The sequence below is a fragment of the Saccopteryx leptura genome, chromosome 4 (assembly GCF_036850995.1).
Source record: "Saccopteryx leptura isolate mSacLep1 chromosome 4, mSacLep1_pri_phased_curated, whole genome shotgun sequence".
Taxonomy (NCBI): domain Eukaryota; kingdom Metazoa; phylum Chordata; class Mammalia; order Chiroptera; family Emballonuridae; genus Saccopteryx; species Saccopteryx leptura.
Window position 1 is genome coordinate 70,208,125 of NC_089506.1, and position 20,323 is coordinate 70,228,447.

Here is a 20,323-nt window from a genome sequence, read left to right on the forward strand (position 1 = left end):
TCACCACCACAAGTCAAGTCTCCCTCTGTCACCATATATCCCCCCTTTACCTAAACTCGGCTAACTCCTCCTACCCCTCCTTTACCATTGTAATCACCATAGTGTTTCCTATATCTGTGAGGTTTTTTTTCTTTGCTTAATCCTTTTACCAGGGGTATATAAGTCACAGTGAGGTATCAAACAGTTTTATCTTTGTAAAATAGCAACTTTTTTTAAATTCACTTTTATGATAGAAGATGAACAGTTTTCACATTCAAATGCTGTTTATTTCTATTTCTCCTTTTGTTAATGTCATTTGCCTATAATTTTGGTGTGCTGTGTATTCTATTGATTTTTTTTCTAAACAGAATGTGGGAGCTTTTTAAATACTAGAAATTAACTCATAAGTTATAAACATTTTTATGAATTTTGTTTGTGTTATATTTTGTCATGTAATAATAGTGGATTGTTCAGTTAGTTTTCTTCTATAGGTTAAAAGGCTTTCACCAGTCTGAAATGATATTTTTCCTAGTACTTCAGTATAGTTTTCTTTTTTTTTAAGATATTTAGAATTACTTTTTATTTTAAATTCATATGGAAATTATTTGGTGTAAGGAGTGAAATAGCCTGCTTGATTTCATTGAGTAGAACTAGTTCTTCTTAGTATGTAAAAATTTCTAATATGTTTATTTGAACATGTTTTGGATTATGTTCTATTACCAGTTTTTGGCTCATAAACCTTTCCCTCACTCTTTTATTTTTTAATTTTTGTAAAAATTTTAAATTGATTTTAGTAAGAGAGGAAGGGGAGAGAGAGAGAGACAGAGAGACAGACAGGAACATCAGTCTGTTCCTTGTATGTGTCCTGACCAGGGATTGAACTGGCGTAACCCCTGTGCTTTGGGATGATGCTCGAACCAGTTTAGCTATCTGGCCAGGTCAGAGACTTTTTCTCAATCTTTTTTTTTTTTTTTTTGTGGCAGAGACAGAGTCAGAGGGACAGACAGACAGGGAGAGAGATGAGAAACATCAATTCTTTGTTGCGATTCCTTAGTTGTTCATTGATTGATTTCTCCTGTGTGCTTTGACCATGGGGCTACAGCAGACCGAGTGACTCCTTGCTCGAGCCAGTGACCTTGGGCTCAAGCTGGTGAGCTTTGCTCAAACCAGATGAGCCCGCGTTCAAGCTGGCGACCTTGGGGTCTCGAATCTGGGTTCTCCACATCCCAGTTTGACACGCTATCCACTGCGCCACCACTGGTCAGGCTTTTTTTTTTTTAATTTTTATTGATTTTAATTTATTATTTACATAGATTCAAGTGTCCCACCAAATATATCTCTCCCCCTCCCCATGTCCCCCTTGACACCCCCCTTTGCCTCCTCCCCTCATCGCCTTCCCCCTTCCCTACAGGATTTACTGTCCTGTTCTCTATAACACTGTGTTATGTATATATAATTTCACTAATCTCTTTCCCTTCTCTGATTCTGTCCTCTCATCCACCTTCCCTCTGTCTGCTTTCCCTCTGGTCCCTTTGACCCCGCCTCTGCCTCTATTCTGTTCCTCAGTTCACATTGTTCATGAGATTCCTCAAATGAGTGAGGTCATATGATATTTTTCTTTCCCTGCCTGGCTTATTTCACTTAGCATAGTAGTTTCCAGCTCCATCCATGTTGTTGCAAAATGTAAGATTTCCTACTTTTTCACGGCTGTGTAGTATTCCATTCTGTATATTTACCACTGCTTTTTAATCCACTCTTCCACTGACGTACACTTGAGCTGTTTCCAGATCTTGGCTATTGTAAACAATGCTGCAGTAAACATGGGGGTGCATTTCTTCTTTTGAATCAGTGATTTGGTATTAGGATATATTCCTAAAAGTGGGATAGCTGAGACAAAAGGCAGTTCCATTTTTAATTTTTTGAGGAATCTCCATACGGTTTTCCACAGTGGCTGCACCAGTCTGCATTCCCACCAGCAGTGCAGGAGGGTTCCCTTTTCTCCACATCCTCACCAGCACTTACTATGTGTTGTTTTGTTAATGAGTGCCATTCTGACTGGTGTGAGGTGGTATCTCATTGTGGTTTTAATTTGCATTTCTCTAATGATTAGTGATGTTGAACATTTGTTCATCTGTCTATTGGCTATCTGTATGTCCTCTTTGGAAAAGTGTCTATTCATTTCTTTTGCCATTTTTTTTTTTTTTTTTTTTTGTATTTTTCTGAAGCTGGAAACGGGAAGAGACAGTCAGACAGACTCCCGCATGCGCCCGACCGGGATCCACCCGGCACGCCCACCAGGGGCGACGCTCTGCCCACCAGGGGGCGATGCTCTGCCCCTCGGGGGGGTCGCTGTGCCGCGACCAGAGCCACTCTAGCACCTGGGGCATAGGCCAAGGAGCCATCCCCAGCGCCCGGGCCATCTTTGCTCCAATGGAGCCTTGGCTGCGGGAGGGGAAGAGAGAGACAGAGAGGAAGGAGGGGGGCGGTGGAGAAGCAGATGGGCGCTTTTCCTGTGTGCCCTGGCCGGGAATCGAACCTGGGTCCCCGGCACGCCAGGCCGACGCTCTACCGCTGAGCCAACTGGCCAGGGTCTCTTTTGCCAATTTTTTTATTGGATTGTTTATCTTTCTGGTGTTGAGTTTTACATTTCTTTATAAATTTTGGTTATTAACCCCTTATCAGATGTATTATCAAATATGTTCTCCCATTGTGTGGTTTGTCTTTTTATTTTGTTCATATTGTCTTTAGCTGTGCAAAAGCTTTAGCTTGATATAGTCCCATTTGTTCATCCTGTTCTTTATTTCACTTGCCTGTGGAGATAAATCGGCATATATATCTCTGCAAGATGATGGACAGCTTACTGCCTGTTTTCTTCCAAGATGCTTATAGTTTCACGATTTACATTTAAGTTTTTTATCCATTTTGAGTTTATTTTCGTGAATGGAGTAGGTTGGTGGTCTAGTTTCATTTTTTCCAGGTAGCTGTCCAATTTTCCCAACACCATTTGTTAAAGAGACTGTCTTTACTCCCTTGTATGCTCTTACTTCCTTTGTCAAATATCAGTTGTCCTTAAAGGTGTGGTTTTATTTCTGGGTTCTCTGTTCTGTTCCATTGATCTACATACCTGTTTTTATACCAGTACCAAGCTGTTTTGAGTATAATGGCCTTATAGTATAATGTGATATCAGAAAGTGTGATACCACCCACTTTATTCTTCTTTTTCAAGATTGCTGAAGCTATTTGTGTTCTTTTTTGGTTCCATATAAATTTTTGGAATATTTGTTCTATATCTTTGAAGTATATCATTGGTATTTTAATAGGAATTGCATTGAATTTATAGAAATTGCTTTGGGTAATATAGACATTTTAATGATGTTTATTCTTCCTACCCATGAACACAGGACGTGCTTCTACTTGTTTGTATCTCCCTTGATTTCATCAATGTTTTATAATTTTCCAAGTATAAGTCTTTAACCTCCTTGGTTAAATTTACTTCTAGGTACTTTATTTTTGTTGTTGCAGTAGTGAAGGGGATTGTTTTCTTAATTTCTCTTTCAGACAGTTCATTGTTGGTATATAAAAATGCCTCTGATTTCTGAGTATTAATTTTATATCCTGCCATCTTGCTGAATTCATTTATCAGGTCCAGTAGTTTTTTGACTGCGACTTTAGGGTTTTCTATGTACAGTATCATATCATCACCAAATAATGATAGTTTTACTTCTTTTCTATTTTGGGTGCCTTTTATTTCTTCTTGTCTAATTGCTGTGGCTACTAAGTTTATAATATATTAAAATAGTTTACCAAGGCTATTGTTTGGATTCTCTTTAATGTTTAATTACTACACATTTTCAGAATCTTCTGGAAGATTTTATATGTTTACTTTTTATATAAACTTTAGAATAAGCTTATCTGGTTTCAAAAAGGTAGAATAATTTAGGGGATAATTAACATCTTAATAATACTAAATTTTTCCCTAGAACATCATTGTACATATTTCATGGTATTCAATCTTTTTTGTCCTCTTAGAGCGTTTAAAGCTCTTCTTTATAAAGATAATACAAAATTTTTATTAGTTTTCTGCTTGACAATTTATTGCTGTTTTAAATAAGATCTTTTTTTCTATTTTCTACTGATTGTATATAGAGAACAATTCATCTGTTCTTATTCAATATGTAACTGTTATTTTACCAAATTATCTTTGATAGTTTTAAATTTTACTCTCTTGGTTTTTTAGTATTTATCTACTCATATTTCTAAATAATGGTAATTTTACCTTTAACTTTACCATTTATACACTTATTTTCTGTTATTTATTAGTATCTTTAAAGAAATGTTAAATAACAATAATAGTGTCTGAAATGTCATTGTTTTGCTCATGAAATGGTGAACGATGTCACTTGTATTGTTTTTAGTATGTAATATTGTACAAATAATTCTTGTTTTATTAAAAACTAAAGAGATTTTAAATTTTTGATCAGAAATAGATTTTACTGTGATTTTGGTATATTGCTAGAAAGATAGGGTTTTTTTTTTCTTTTTCGTCTATTGTTTCCTAATATTGAACTAGCCATTGACTTCCGATATAAATTTTATTATATTTTTCTTTGGTAAATCACTGAAGTCTTTTCTAATGTAACTTTAATTTTTACTTTTAATTCAATTTTTCAAAAATAAGATTGCTGTGTAGATTTGGGGAAGGTACCATTTTTATTAGGTATCAATATTATCTGCCTTTGTAAAGAGTAATTGAAAGTTTCCATCTTTATTCTCTGAGTTCATTTAAGTGGCATGGAGGTATATTTTCTTAAAAGTTTAATAGGCTTCATCTGTGAAAGTATTAGAATATACTAAAGTTAGACCATGTTTTTATTTTTTTATTTTTCTAGAGAAAGAGAGAGATAGGAGCAGATAGGGAAGGGGGGGGGGAGATGAGAAGCATCAACTCATAGTTTCAGTACCTTAGTTGTTTATTGAATGCTTTCTCTTAATGTGCCTTGACCATGGTCTAGCCGAGCCAGTGATCCCCTTGCTCTAGCCAGCAACCTTGGACTCAAGCCAGCAAGCTTGGGCTTCAAGCCCACAACCTTTGGGCTCAAGCCAGTGACCATGAGGTCATTTCTATAATCCCACGCTCAAGCTGGTGACCCTGTACTTAGGATGGATGAGACCACACTCAAGCCAGTGACCTTGGGGTTTCAAACCTGGGTCCTTTGTGTCCTAGGCCAACGCTCTATCCACTGGGCCACCTCCTGGTCAGGACAGATCATTTATCTATTTTTAAACTTTCTCTGCAGAAATGTTGTTTACATTTTTTTTCATTTTCTGTCTTTTATTTGGTAGTTTTTCATCTACATTATCAACTCTTATTTGTATTGAGATAAGCAAATTTAATTTTATCTCCATCTAAGATTATTTCTCTCATTTTTCTTATTTTTTTACAGTTCACATGCAGTATTATATTTTGTATATTTTTTATTATAGTTCACATGCAGTAATTTTTGTATTTTTACATTTAGCCCCACTTGCACATTTATGGCTACTATCACCTTTGCCCAAATAGGCATTGTATAGAATACATTTAAACAGGATTCTTGATTAAAATTTTATAGTTACAGAGTTTATTTTTAAAGTGCATTGTAATGAAATGCTTGCAGAACTTTTGTAACAACTCCCTACAGTATACTATATGAAAAGCATTGATTTGGTTCATAAGTGACAGTAATTAAGACAGTATAATAGGAGACTTGGCCATAAGATTACAAAGGTCATAAAGACAAAACCATGTGAGAATAAGAATATTCTACAAAGGATGATGAATGATACTAAATTCATTATGAAATAAGCAATATAGTAATGGTATGGAATAGAGTGTAATAATAGAACAAAATAGAGCCCGGTAATATATCTAAGTAAATATAAGGATTTTAGCAGATTACAAAGGAGATGATTTATTTAAATCAGGGAATAAAACAGATTATACAGTAAATGATGTTGGGACAACTGTATAACTGTTTGAAAAAAGACATATGTCTTTATATCAAACTAAATTCAAGTTGGATAAAAGGCTTTTTTAAACTACCTCAGAGTAGTAAAACCACAAGGGATTTCTGAAAATAATCCTAGTGTGGAGAGGGGTTTTTAAGGCACAGTATCTGGAAGCCATAAAGATAAATGTTAATAAATTTTAGTACATGAAAATTTATAACTTCTGTGGAGTTAACATAGCGTCAACACCTCCTCCTTCAATAAAAATATGTATCAAGAACAAAATCAGTATCCAGTTGAGGAAAGATATTTTGCCAAATAAACATGATAAAACTCTATTCAAGAAATTGGTCTGATCCCAAGGTCGCTGGCTTGAGCCCAAAGATTGCTGGCTTGAGCAAGGGGTCGCTTACTCAGCTTGAGCCTGTTTTTTTTTAAGATTTTATTTATTCAATTTTCAGAGAGGGGAGAGAGAGAGAGAGAGAAAGGGGAGGAGCAGGAAGCATCAACTCCCATATGTGCCTTGACCAGGCAAGCCCAGGGTATCAAACAGGTGACCTCAGCGTTCCAGGTCGACGCTTTATCCCACTGTGCCACCACAGGTCAGGCCAGCTTGAGCCTGTTTTGATCCCAGTAAAGGCACATAGGAGAAGCAGTCAGTGCACAACTAAGGTGAAATAACTACAAGTTTTGATGCTTCTCACTTTCTTTCCCTTCCTCTCTCTCTTCATTCCTCTTTCTCTCTCTTTGTCTCAAAAAAAAGAAAAAAATGATATTGGCTTAAATATGATAAATGTGTATATATACATATAGCCGTTGAAGAAAAGTAACAAATCTGTTGGAATGGATATGGAAAGGGTCTATGAAAAACCTGGGTTAATAATATAAGAAGGAACTTGTAAAACCTGTAAAGTATGTCCCCATAAACATATCATGCATATATTTGTATGCAGACCCTTTTAGTATCTACTATATGTAGGACTTTTTTTCAAACTCTTCATAGAATATTGATTACTCTTAATGGTGGGGTAGTTTGGGTTATGATTTTCTTTCATTATGTTACTTGCCATTTTTGAACTTTTTAAAATATAAAATGGGTTGGTTGCAGAAAAGTTTTTTTCTTTTTTAAAATTTAGAATGTTTCACAGATTTTGCATGTCCGCCTTGTGCAAGGGCCATGCTAATCTTCTCTGTACCGTCCCCATGCTAGCATATGTTCTGCTGAGGCAAGCACGGAACTTTTTAAACTTGAATGACGTTATTTTACAGGTTACCTGAAGTAAATTTGTCTTCAAAATGCAAGAATTCAGTTATTTAAAGTATTTACACAGCCAAATAGTCGTTTCTAATTAAACAGTTAATAAAAAGCTAAATATACCTTGCTTTGAAAATCATCCTGCAAATACTTTTAAAAATAAAACTTTAGAGATTTGTAGACTTACCTTATAAATTTGAGGAAGCATATGCTGAACATACAGATTTACAAAATTAGGTCACCAGAAGCTTTTGCCAAGAACTTGTAGAAAATGTCATCACCATTTTATGGCCTTTTTAGCTGGATAAAAAGATGAGTTTTATGAGTAGACAATTGGAATTCTTTATTGTAATATATTTTTATGTAATAGTTACAGCTTCAAAAATTACAAGTTGTTTCTGAACTTACATCTCATATATAAGTACTTTAAAATTTTTTAGTTATATGACATAGTGAGGAGGCTATGGACTAAAAACTCCTGAGCTGCATTTTAATAGGCATGGAATCTTTTAAATTTATCATAAATTTATATGTGCAGATTTAAAATTTATACCTAGGGACTTTAATATCACACAACTCATGGTCAGATGTCATTGAACATGTAATTGTTTCTACATTTCACATTATGCTGTACTTCGAGATTGTGCTATAAATCTTTTGTGACTATGAGCTATTTCGGTATGTTGCTTACACTGATTTATGTTAGTTCATGTTACTTTAATTTGAATGCACTATTTCCAAAGCAGCCACTTTATGTAGCAGGTACTTAGGCTTCACTATTTACTAAGTTTAAGTTTTATATGCATTTCTGAAAGCTTTGTAGAAAGTAGTTTGTAATAGAAAAGTTTGACTTTTCTTTTTTCATTGAGATACTTATATTTTATAATAGTGATCAAAGAATTTGTGATTATGTAATTAACTAAAATAATTTGCTACTTTATATATGCAAAATTATTCTAATTTTGTTAAAAGTCCAATTTATAATTACTATATATGCCATGTGTAAATTAATAGAATTATAATGCAGTGGAATAAATTTAGCCTGTTGATTCTAATTTAGATTTTGATTCAAGATCTTGAAGTACTTTGTTGCCTTGAATGGCAATTACCATTGTATTGTGAATATGTAGACATAGTTCTTCTAATCAAATATTGGCAGGTAGTGAATTATGAATTAGCTTTACTCAATTATGAGAAATTGTTCTTGTTTTCTTTCTGAAGGAATTTTAAATCACTAGGCTGATTTTAGAAATGCCCATAAAAAGTAAATTATAATAAATAGTAAATGGAGAAGAAGTAAATAACTACAAAGCAAATTAATAGACAGTTGTCTTCAGTGTTTAGCTAATTTAATTTAAGAATGCGGTGCTATAAAATTTTATTTTTTTCTTCAGAAATTATTAATGTTCTATATTCCAATGTTCTGATTATTTTAGGCTGCAGTTCATGGAGCTCGTTTCAAAGGGCAGGATCTAAAACTGGCGTGGAATAAACCAATAACTAGTATTTCAGCTGTTGAAACAGAAGAAGTTGAACCTGATGAAGAGGAAGTATGTTTTTTCTTATTCACTTGGATTTGCCCTTAAATGCTTACATTTTTATATAAAACAATTTTGTGGCTGTGATTTTAACATAAAACTTTTATTCCTGAGCTGTATTTCAGGCAGGGGATGTCAGATAAATGCAGACAACTTTAAATTTTCTGGATTAATTTTGTAGATGGCTAATCCAAAAAGAATATATGAAAATTATATATATATACTCAGTTTTTTTATTCTTAAAAGACAATAATTATTCATTAGATTTTTATCCACAGGAAATCTCATAATATTTCAAGTTTTAGAGTATGTATTCTTAATTGTTTATTAACATTTTAGGTATCTTATTTTAATTCATGTTGTTTTAGTTTATTAGAATGAATGCTGCTATATGGTAGATACTGTGATAGGCTTAAAAATGAATAAGACACGGTCCCTATCATCAAGGAGCTCATAATCTGGAAAGGGAGTGGTGGTGACAGACTCAGAAAAAACTAATTATAATAAAAGATAGACTGATATGCTGAATAAAGATTTGAACAACATGCTGTCTGAATCCAAACCAAGTAGCGATTATTTCTGTCCAAAAGAATCTTGAAGGAGTTGGTAACAGTGTAGCTGAACTGTAAGTGCTATAAAGCTTTTTATAACCAAGCATTGGGATGGGAAATATAGTTGAGAAGCATATTTGAGCACAGGAACAGCTGTGGAAGATTACAGTTTTCTTGGGTAACAGCAGTTAGTCTTTGGACAGAGATGTGTGAGCATAAAAAACAGTGAACCTTTTGAACAACTTTTAAAAATAAGCAATTCTGTTTTGTTTAATTATGAAATGAGCTGTAGGAAAAAGTTGAAGTTAAAAAATAAAGGTAAGGTAGGGACACTAAATGAATCCATATTACCTTTGTTAGATTTTCAGTGTCACTTCATTTGTTTGAAGAACATTCAAGGCTGTTACACATATCCATAGTCAAATGCAAGAATAAATTGTATATTTTGAAACTCATATACATGATTTGTCATTTTATATTTTAGATTATACCTTTGTCCTTCCATGAGTTTGAATTGAATGGGGAGAAAAGCAGGAGAGGAGAGCTCCTGGTATTAGGTATTTTGAAAAGTTTGAAAAGCAGTCTGAGAAGCTTTAATGAAAAGAATGGAGAAAAGAAAGGAATGCTATAAAGCAAATGTTTGTTTACGTACAGTAGAAAATCTGAATAGACTTTTATACAACTTATTGGTTGATTTAGTGTCCAGCATTAGACAGGGTAAGTCAGAGAAGTCTTACTAGTGCTTTCTTTAAGAAAAGAGATATTAAGGAATGTTTAGTAGGTATAGACAATAGCGTCATTTGGTAGAGAGACAGGAGAAACGGCATGTACAAAGGCTTACTTTGATAATTCTTTAGTGCCTGTTGGATGCAAACAATAGAATAGATACTATAGAGAAACCAATGAATAGATAAAGGTTACTCTTCTTTGTTTTCTGAATGTTCTAGCTATAGAAATACCTTTTGTATTCAACTCTGTTTAGAGAAATCAGTGTTTAAAAGTGTTACCTTTTTTCTTTCTTTTTTTTTTTCTTTTGGGTAAATTCCTAAATACATTTTAACCTAAAGTTTCAGGAAGAGTCTATGGTGGATGACTCATTACTTCAAGATGATGATGAAGAAGAAGAGGACAATGAATCTCGTTCTTGGAGAAGATGATTTGACCGATCATTGATCTGGATATGCTAGAACTCTACCTGTGTTTCATTAGTATTATCTAATGTACTTTTACATATTTGTAAAAACAGTTTTTGGTAAATGTTATGAAGATGGATTTCACAAATAGACAAAAGAGAAGAAAACTACATTCTGATCTTGTATTTTGAAAGATTGATGTTTGCATTTTATTTCAGTAAACAATTGCTAAAGACATCACACTAGAAACATGCAATGTTTTTATTACATACTTCTACTGAACATTATGGAATTCTTTGGGTTCTTTGTAATTTAATGAATAGGTCTGAAAACTATGACCAATATGTGTTATAACTTAGAGGATTTTGTTGTACTCCAAATAAGGAATGAATTTGCATTTAAAATCTTAATGAATGTTTTCAAAAATGAATAGGTAACATAGTACTCTTAACTAAAGTCTCCAAGTATGTATTCATATATATTACATAGTAGTATGCTTAGGCTTTACTATGTATTAGCCTTTTGTTGGACTTGTGTATGTATTTTACCATTGGGTTTCAATGATAATGGTGTATGACTGCTTTGCATATGATCCCCTCCTTATGCATTCAGATGTTTAAAATAAAGTGGAATGGTCTCTTAAGAAAAGAAAAGAAAAAAAAAAGCAATGACAAAAAAAAAAAAACAATGTTCTTTGATTCAAAAAAAAAAAAAAAGATAATTAAAATTGACCATTCCTGATGGTGATCTACCCTTCCCCCCAGTTATCACAAAAGAAGCTATAATCACTAACTTATTCTTAATAATAATGGTTGCTGGTACCTTTAAAATAATGTACAATCCAGTGTTTAAAATTGATACCACTTCAGTTTGGTTTGATCCTATAAATTTTCAACAGATGTCTTAAAATTTAAAAGCAGGCTGATTAGTTTGGAACCAGACTTCAAGTAGAGCTAACATTTGGTGAATAAGAAAACCATCACATTACATTTTGGATGTATGAAAGAAAACTTGACCGTTTGAAGATGTATGAATAAAGAAATGTACTATAGATACTACTTTAGGAAAACACTGTTTGGTAAGTGTTTCGGTCTGATATTTTAAGTGTGCATTTCCTATACTTGTATAAAAAATCTTTGACATTTGCAACAATATTGTGATTTTTAAGTGGATTTCTCTCACAAGTGAACATGATCACTTAAAGTTGATACAGGAAATAAATACATTCTTTGTAGAATTGAGGGGGTGGGAGATTATATATTTATATTTTTAAATTAATTTTGGCTACAAGTGTTTCTACTCCTCTTGATATAATAGTGATTATATTAAAAGTCGCATTAAAAACATCAAGTTCTTTCGCTACCATGGTCCTCACAATCACAAACTAATTCTACCATGCATATAGTCTTCTGTCAGTGGAGTGACTAATGGATATTCCCCATACTTAGGGTTAAAGTTATATATATGTTCTTGATGGTGATACTGTCTCATAGGAATGCTTTGACTTGTAACTGGTGCATATGTTTATATTTAAAATTTAAAAGTCAGATTTCTGTTGTCAAAATAGTGACTTTATTCAGAAACTACTTCTTAGATCTATGATATATTTTTATGTAGTCTCTTGTATGTTGACTATGTGCTATTCTGATTTGTTAGGTAAGTTTGTTTTCTTTTCTTTTTAGTAGTCGTGAAAGGTGCCAAATTGGCAGAGGCTCACGTTTCTTCTCTTTACACCAAACAGGTATTATAAAGAAAGAAAATCTTTCAAAGGCTGGTTAAATCCTCATGCTGATTTTTGGCTTTATAATTTGATTAGTAAATTTTAGCCTATTTTAAAAATTACTATAAAATTCCCTTGTAATGTAACCGAAATTACCTATTATTTAATTAAATTCACAAATAGGTAATTACTTTTCCTGGTTTTACATTCTCTAGTAACCTAAAATTAAAATATTTTAAGCCATTTTGCTGTGAATGAATCAGAAGCCAATTATATTTTAGTTTGGTCCTGTAGTATGGAGATTAAATACTAGCAACATTAGGTTCACAATTATATTTTATTAACAATATTATTTTAATTATGAATATTAGGTTTTCATTGCTATTTAATTTTTTAAATGAATATGTTTATAAATACTAGTACTCTGATATACTTCCATCTGTTCTCATTTAAAAATTTGGATATACCTTTAAAGTAGTTGTTAGTTACCATTTTACTGACAAGTAAACTTGGACTAATTAGAGATGAAGTGACTTGTCTAAAGTCACAGCTAGTCATGGAAGGACTAGGTTTCAATGCACACATTCTGGTTTCAGTGCCAGCTATCTTTTTAAAACTCTACGTTGTACCTCCTTTCTAATTAGCGATTGAGCATGAGATTATGTGTGCAATAAATGTAGTTCTTGCACAGTATTAGTAGACTTCCTAGTCACTAGCCAGTTCATACCTTTACCCTCCATTTTAATACAGCACTTTGTTCATATCTCTGTTTCAAGTTACTTATGTTGTAATATAATTTATCTGGTTTATACGTCTGTCTTCCCCACTAGATTACAAACTCCTCTAGGAAGGGGGACCATGTCTTATTCATCTTTTTATCTCTAGTGATGGTCAAGGCCTAGCTCATAGTGGGCACTAGATGTTTGTTGGATGAATTAATGAATGAATGTACATTTAAATCTCCAATAATGGAGTGACGATTTACCTCCCTTGTTAATTCTTATCAATTTTTCAAAAATACCTCTCTCTAAGGTCCTCTTAGTCTTTGGGACCATTTTGTGAAACAATTGCTGCAGTTAAGTATTGCACCACTGGGGTTACAAATGCTGATGGAAGAATACACATGCAATCTTAGTGGATTTCCATAACAATTAGTAATCCATTAATATTTTAGAGAAATATTTTAGTCGGTTTCAGGAGTAAAATAACCTTTTGGGTTATATCAGTATGTAAGAATAGAAATGGCAGTAACCACCAATCCAGTCCATCCCACTAATTTTTTAAATCTGAACATGACCTAGTTTAGAGAACTGGACAAGGGTTAAGAGATTTAACTTTTGGTCCCAGCTCTGTAACTTTGGCCTTACTTAAGTCTCAACTTATCCAGGACTGTTTCCTTGTCTGTAAAGTGAAAGTGGTTGGACTAGATGGTCTGTAAGGCCCCTTTCCCATTATAGCTTCCCTTTCACAGGTGTTTATTAGTGTTTAAAACAATTTTATTTATTTATACCTGTTGCTGCTATTGTTTCTATCTTATCAATTGAAATAATTTCAATTTGGTTATGATAATTCCTATTGTGTTTCTTAGTACAGTTTTGTATATAACGTTCTCAAATGGTTGCCTTTGCCGACACACATTTCAATTCAGCCTATGAAGTATAGATTAACTTCTGTATTCACTAGCTCATTTTCTTTTTACTTATAACTTTTCCATTCCCTTCTGAACTCAAAGTTTAAAACTCTTTCGTATTACAACATGCTGCCTAAAACTTGAAACACATTTTTAATTACAGTTCTCATAACAAGTTTTTGCTCTATTATATAGATTTGGGCCAGTTAGGAATGGAAAAAGGATTAAGAACAATGTAGGTAGTAGCTACTTCTTACGGAAAAAAAGTGGAGGGAAATTATTATTGGTTAAAAGATTGATTAGGATTACCTCAAGGGATGGTTGAATTGTCATTTTACATATTTCAATATTTTATGTCTCTACCTAAGCAGTGTTGTTTTAAATGTTAGATAATTTTACTATTTTTAAAATTAATTTTAGTATTTAACCAATGCCCAAGCACTTAATGAAGTCACTGTTGCAGGAATGGAAGAGTATTCCACAGTACTTGTTTTAATGTAATATGATCAAATGTATCAACTAGTAGTAGTTTACTGTGAAGACAAGACTTTACTGTTTTAGCTGATTATCTGTAGAAGGTATGGCTGAGCTTAATTGAAGGAGATTTCCTGTTATTACAACTGTTTATGAAGATTGTATTTCCAGTCTTACTTGGAACACTAATCATTGGCTCTAAGGGTTACAGAAAAAAGCAAACTGTTGCTTGTTTGGTATGTTAAAATATAAACGGCTATTTTACAATGTTATACAAACTTTATCATCTGTGTTTTCTTTTTTTTCCCTTTATTCATGTGAACTAATTATAGAAAATAATTTTTACATCTTTTAGAATTTATATAAATATTTGTAAGCTATTTTTTTTCTCTTACAAAAGTCTTGTAGCCTTTTTAAACAAAAATATATCCTGCATGAAATTCTGGTTAATTTAGTTCACTTTTTGGTCTTTGTCTTATGGATATTCTTATTCTTCTAAAGCCCTATAAATTAAAAGTGAAAATTCAATCTTGTATTAAATCATGAGTGAATAATATTTGTAAAGCAGAAAGGAATTTCTTGTCCCAGACATCAGGAACAACCTTGTTCTTGTTAACTTCTTGTGCTAGCTAGTTGTTTTAAGGTATGTAGACAGGCTTTTAGAGAAGAGTAGTTTTTTCTCTCTTTGATTATTATATAACTATCAGGTAACAGCAGATAATCTTCCAAACTAGCTACTTAAAGTTCTAAGAAAAAAATCTTGGTGAACATGAATGCCATACTGAATAATATTTAATGAAAACATTGTTCAGTTGAAAATTTTCTCATTTGGTAATTTTTTTTTTTGCAGTTTACAGGTATTCTGTTGCTCATTCATTACTTAGTGTAATGAAATTTTTTATTTTACTTTTTTGACATCACTTTGTTATATGTGCTCTTTTCTAATTTCTCCTTTCTTGTTTCTTCATGAGTGGATACACTCATGTCCTGTCATCCAAAATTAGTCTCCCTTTGAATACCAAGCACCATCTTATTTTGATGTGTTCCTTTTTATTTATTTTTGTTGTTAATCATTGTGCTTAGTATAGAATTTTATGTCATAATGTGACTAAAGAATGAAATGATTTATCATGAAGTTAAGGAAATTTGATATACCTTGTAATTACTTTGAAATCCTTGGGAAACTTAACTGTTTCTGCTTTTATTTTTATATATAATATCTTGGAATTTACTTCCAATTTTTTCAAATTACTTTACCCGCCCACACTTCTGTAAAAATTTGCTATCTGTTCAGTTACATTTCCTAACCAACATATTTATTTAGATCATAGTCACTTTGTAGAGCTGTGATCTTTGCAGCCTAATGTTTTAAGGAAGCATGATGCCAAGAGGTTTCATTAAAATTATTTTAAGCCAAAACTGATCTTTTTTGAAATTTGTCTACTTTGATTTTGCTCCTTTTTCAAATAGATTTTATCTTGATGTTTAGAAAGACTGGAGATCATTTTATGGTGTGATTCAATTTTTAGATTTATATACTGTTTGCAAAGGTTTTTTTAATAGTCTTCTCTTTTTTCAGCAGAGAGAGATCATCATTGCCTGAATTTAGCTTTGTGACCACAGCAGCAAGACCTGTTCCTGTCTGGAGACGACTGTTATAATGTCACTTTATGTTTGCCCTTGATCAATTTGAGTAGATGTTTACATGTACTATAATTAGCATTTTATCTTTACAGTTCTCTAAAGGTACATCTGAGTCCAGAAGTATATTATATATCTGAGTAATGTGATTTGTCTGACCTTATTCTTAAATGTTTTCTCCCCTTTATAGCCATTTATTTTTTATACACCATAAGAAGTCAAAAGACCTCTTAGTTTCCTAATATGACATAAGTTCAGTCTCAGCCAAATTGAGAATTGTTTCTAGGAAATCTATAAAGCCATGATACAGTTAACACAATTAAGAATGAAGAAAATGGTTAAAAAGTTAAGCAAGCATTTAATTTTAAGTTTTCTGGGTTTTTTAAAGGATGCATTTCCGAGTTTAGAATAGTCATTTAAAATAATTTTGAACAGATGTTAAAATACTTTTTTACACTCTATTCTAAATACACTTATCAAAGTTGTTCCCAAGACGACTTACTTGAATTTTTTTTTTTTTTTTAGTTCTTAGTTCTTAGCTCTTTAAAACCAACAAGGAGAATATTTTTCTTTTGATGTATTACAGGATTACCTGTGAAGTTACAAGTAATGAAAAATATCTATTAAATGTCTAATTTACACAGTTTTTCCATATTTTTCTCACAGTTAAAACATTAAAGATAGTCTTAAAAGCAAGGGGTAATAGTGTTTTGTGTCTAACATTGTTAAAGATTACTATAGTTTCCTTGTGTTAAAAGGTATATGCCCAAATTATTTATTAAGCAATATGGCCTAGAATTATTTATATAGAGAGATTAAATTTAATTCTAGGTATTTACCAAAAATATCATTTTTATAATGGGCACTATTAAAGTTTTCAGAAAATCCATTTTTGGCTCTTCAGATTCTCATGAGGCATTTGAGAAAGTTGAAAGTTATACTTGGTTAATTAGAACTGTTAATTAGAAAAAATCCAAATTAACTTGAATCTCTTCACCCTTGTCCATTATATTCACTTTTTTTTTTTTTTGCGTGCAAAGTTGACTTCTGTAAACACTTCTCTTGAGTATGCATTGCATTTGTCTTCATGAAAAATAAAAAGAATGAACACATCACTCATAATGTAAATGATCTATTTTGATCCACGTTAATTGGAGACAGCATGGTTAATATTAGGCTTGGTTTGGAGGAAAAGTGCAGACTTTGGAAGGTGTTCTAACATAATTATGACTTCTTAGTGTACAAGGCCTTTTTAGAATTAGATGTTTTAATTTATATTTGCAAACTAGCATATAACTGCAGGGAGTTTGTAAATATTTTCCCAGATTCAGTGTTTTTTCGAGGAAAAATTCTCTGCCCATCTAATAGTGGATTACATGCTAAGTTAGAAACCCAAAGAACTTGTCTGAGAGTCTGTATTTGCTGTTAACAATTTTAGATGGTTAATGGATGTGGACCACATACTGTCACCCTCACTTTTGTCATCTTCCTGTTTTCCCCTAGCCTTAAAATTAAAAACAAAATAAAACAAAACAAAATTGAACATGCCATTTGAAATCAGAGTCGAGGTGATTTGATTCTCATTAAGATCATTCCGCTTTTTTGAAATTGCTACGAGATTCAGTAGGTCAGTTACATTGTTAAATTCCCATGTGATGATTAATTAAAGATAAGGATTTTTATTATTTCATTTTCCTGAATAGGATTCTCATGGAGCTATGTGTAGATAACTGTACAGAATCACTTTTGTGTAATTGGTTTACCTCTGCATGGTTGCATTATGGAAGCCTTTTATATATCTTTATATTTTTCGATATATTTGGATTTTACACTATTCGCTATTCTAGTCATGCTATATTTGTTTTTTAAAAATAGAGTTTATAAATATTTATGCTCAAAATACAGATCAATTGAATATTTTAGTCTTGTTTACAAGATAAATAATACCTTAAAGTGATGCAGCCCCAAAGTGTCTTAGGAAAAAGTCATTGGTGCTATAAAACCTTTCAATATCATTTTTTAACCTGTAATTTATACCTTGCTAGGCTTTAATCAGTGAGTGTGTCGTCTTTATCAGCGAAATTACACCAGTGGTCTGTTGTGAGTGAAGAGCCCAGCCCATTAGAAACACCCCATAATTTAAAGATAAGCAGAATGACATCATACTTATTTGTGCCCTGTTTTCCGAAAAGAAAACAGTTTCTTCAGTTTGTTGTTGGCTCTTCTGATAAGAGGAACATTATTAATCTGACTAGAGTTTAAAAATACATTCAGCATGCTCAGTTTTCCTACATTTCAAATGGAAAACTTTTCTAGTCCTAAAATATGGTGTAATTCTGTTCTGCTTTAAATTCCCATTTGTCTTTTACTCAACAGGAGGCAAGGTAACTCTTAAATATTTATAAAACATTTGATGAGTTGGAAAGAGATGTATTATTTACATTGTACAAGTTTTGTGTTAATATGTAGATTGTTTTTACATCTAGAAGACTTCATTCCAGCACCTTAGTGAATGTTCTTAAGATACAATTTTTAAGTATCAGCAAAGCATTCATAGATGTTTATTTTTTATTCTCAGAATCCTGAACCTGTCTTGGGTGTGATAGAACGTGTTGTCTGGCACAAGATTTCCTTTAATAAGTGGTTTAATTTAACTCAATTTCTGTGGATTGTTGAACCTTAAAACACCAAAGGAGTCTTTTCTTGTCTGGAGACTGGATTGTTCCATTTTTAAATACCTGTGCCCATAAGTATCCATTTCACGAATGTGTGTTGGCATGGGGAAAAATTCCCTGCTCTTGAGTGGAGCAAAAGTAATTGGTTAAGCTGTAGCAGCTTTTTTTGTTTATTTTTAAAAATAATAAAACTTGAACTGAAAAAGGTAAAACTTGAACTAGAAAATGACTCTTGTATGCTTAGAATGTTTATAGTATTACATGTTCATGTGGGGTTGTCAACATTTTTATTTATAGTTGAATTATGTTTTGTTAAATATCCATAATGTTTATTATTTTTATATTTTGAAAATTTTTTTAATAAAATAGTCTTACTTAAAAGCAGTTGTTAACTTTTTAAAATTGTCCTGCATCTTGCATCGAATAAAAGAAAAATTAGTAGCCCTCAAGCATTGCACAATTGAGAATTCTGAAAATATTTATCTAAAAAAATGGCTTCAGCCCTGGCTGGTTGGCTCAGCGGTAGAGCGTAGGCCTGGTGTGTGGAAGTCCTGGGTTCGATTCCCGGTCAGGGCACACAGGAGAAGCTCCACCTTTCCCCCTCTACTTTCTTTCCCTCCCACAGCTAAGGCTCTATTGGAGCAAAGTTGTCCCCGGCGCTAAGGACAGCTCCATGGCCTCCGCCTCAGGAGCTACAATGGCTTGATTGCAATGGAGCAACACCCCAGATGGGCATGCCGGGTGAATCCTGGTCCGGCACATGCTGGAGTCTGTCAACTGCCTTCCCCCTTCTAACTTCGGAAAAATACAAAAAAAAAAGAAAAAAGAAATGGCTTCCCATTGCCTCTTTTCCTCTTTGTCCTCCATTTTACTTTAAATTGTTCTAAGTCACCTTTGGTACCAATGTGTATTGGTCTAATAACACTCCTTGTCTCACATGTTTACAAATCTTCCATACCCCTATTCTACCTAATTCCTGCGTCTTTACTGCCAGAAATTTTCTTCATTATTTGGGGACCAAAAGTTTCTCCTTATCAGTGATAAGTATAAAAATACTGTTATGTCAAAGGACTACCATAGATTCTAAAATGAAATTTGACAAAGTGCTTGTACTTTCAACTATTGAAAGTTTTTAGAACATCCATTCATAATTTGCAGTTTTCCTTTGAACATTTCTTCTGATTTAATCTGCTTTTCTAACATTCAACATATTCATTTCATATTTTATTTTATCAAATGATAAACTTTTTTCATTGCAGCTATACCTTCACTTATAATTGGGGTTAAATAAGCTTGGTAATAGTCTGTTTTCTACTGGTGACAGTGCTTCTATGAGAAAAAAATCTCCAAGCACATAAGTCTTGATAAAAGTCTAGTTAGATCTGGTTGTGAAATGGTAGAGGACTTTAGTTTGAAATAGTGTAGAGGACTGCGGTTAATGATGACATCCTTGATAAAATTATTTAAAAGAATTGTGTATTTTACATACATATTGCCAGCCCCTGTGGAATATTTGCAGATTGAGCATGTTGTTTTCACTTAACCTGAAGAATATTTGTGTAAAATATGAAAGAATTTGGTCTTTTCAAATCTTTTACAAAGTCACATATATGTTTTGTAGAAAAGTTAGAAATTCAGAATGACAAAGAATGATAGAAAGTCTATCATCTGATCACTAGATATTTTAAAGTGAGATTATATAACATACTATTGTAGTCTTTTTCATTTGTAATAACACT

General features: G+C 32.6%; 1 protein-coding gene and 1 non-coding gene across 14 annotated transcripts in view; one reads left to right on the forward strand and one right to left on the reverse strand.

Annotated features, from left to right (window-relative positions):
* Nucleotides 1-18,921, forward strand: part of RBM26 (RNA binding motif protein 26) — a 108,990-nt gene extending 90,069 nt beyond the window's left edge. For 10 of the 13 annotated variants that reach the window (XM_066380697.1, XM_066380707.1, XM_066380700.1 and 7 more), the window contains 4 exons: nt 8,659-8,772; nt 10,379-11,522; nt 12,127-12,185; nt 15,848-18,921. In XM_066380697.1, the coding sequence (XP_066236794.1) occupies nt 8,659-8,772; nt 10,379-10,468 (204 nt within the window). In that variant the 3' untranslated portion in view covers nt 10,469-11,522; nt 12,127-12,185; nt 15,848-18,921. The remainder of the gene's footprint in view (nt 1-8,658; nt 8,773-10,378; nt 11,523-12,126; nt 12,186-15,847) is intronic. The other 3 variants (XM_066380698.1, XM_066380699.1, XM_066380706.1) reach the window with 3 other exon arrangements.
* Nucleotides 7,094-7,201, reverse strand: LOC136404640 (U6 spliceosomal RNA). Its single transcript, XR_010751360.1, has one exon. It is a non-coding gene; the product is annotated as a U6 spliceosomal RNA (small nuclear RNA).
* Nucleotides 18,922-20,323: the final 1,402 nt, after the last annotated feature.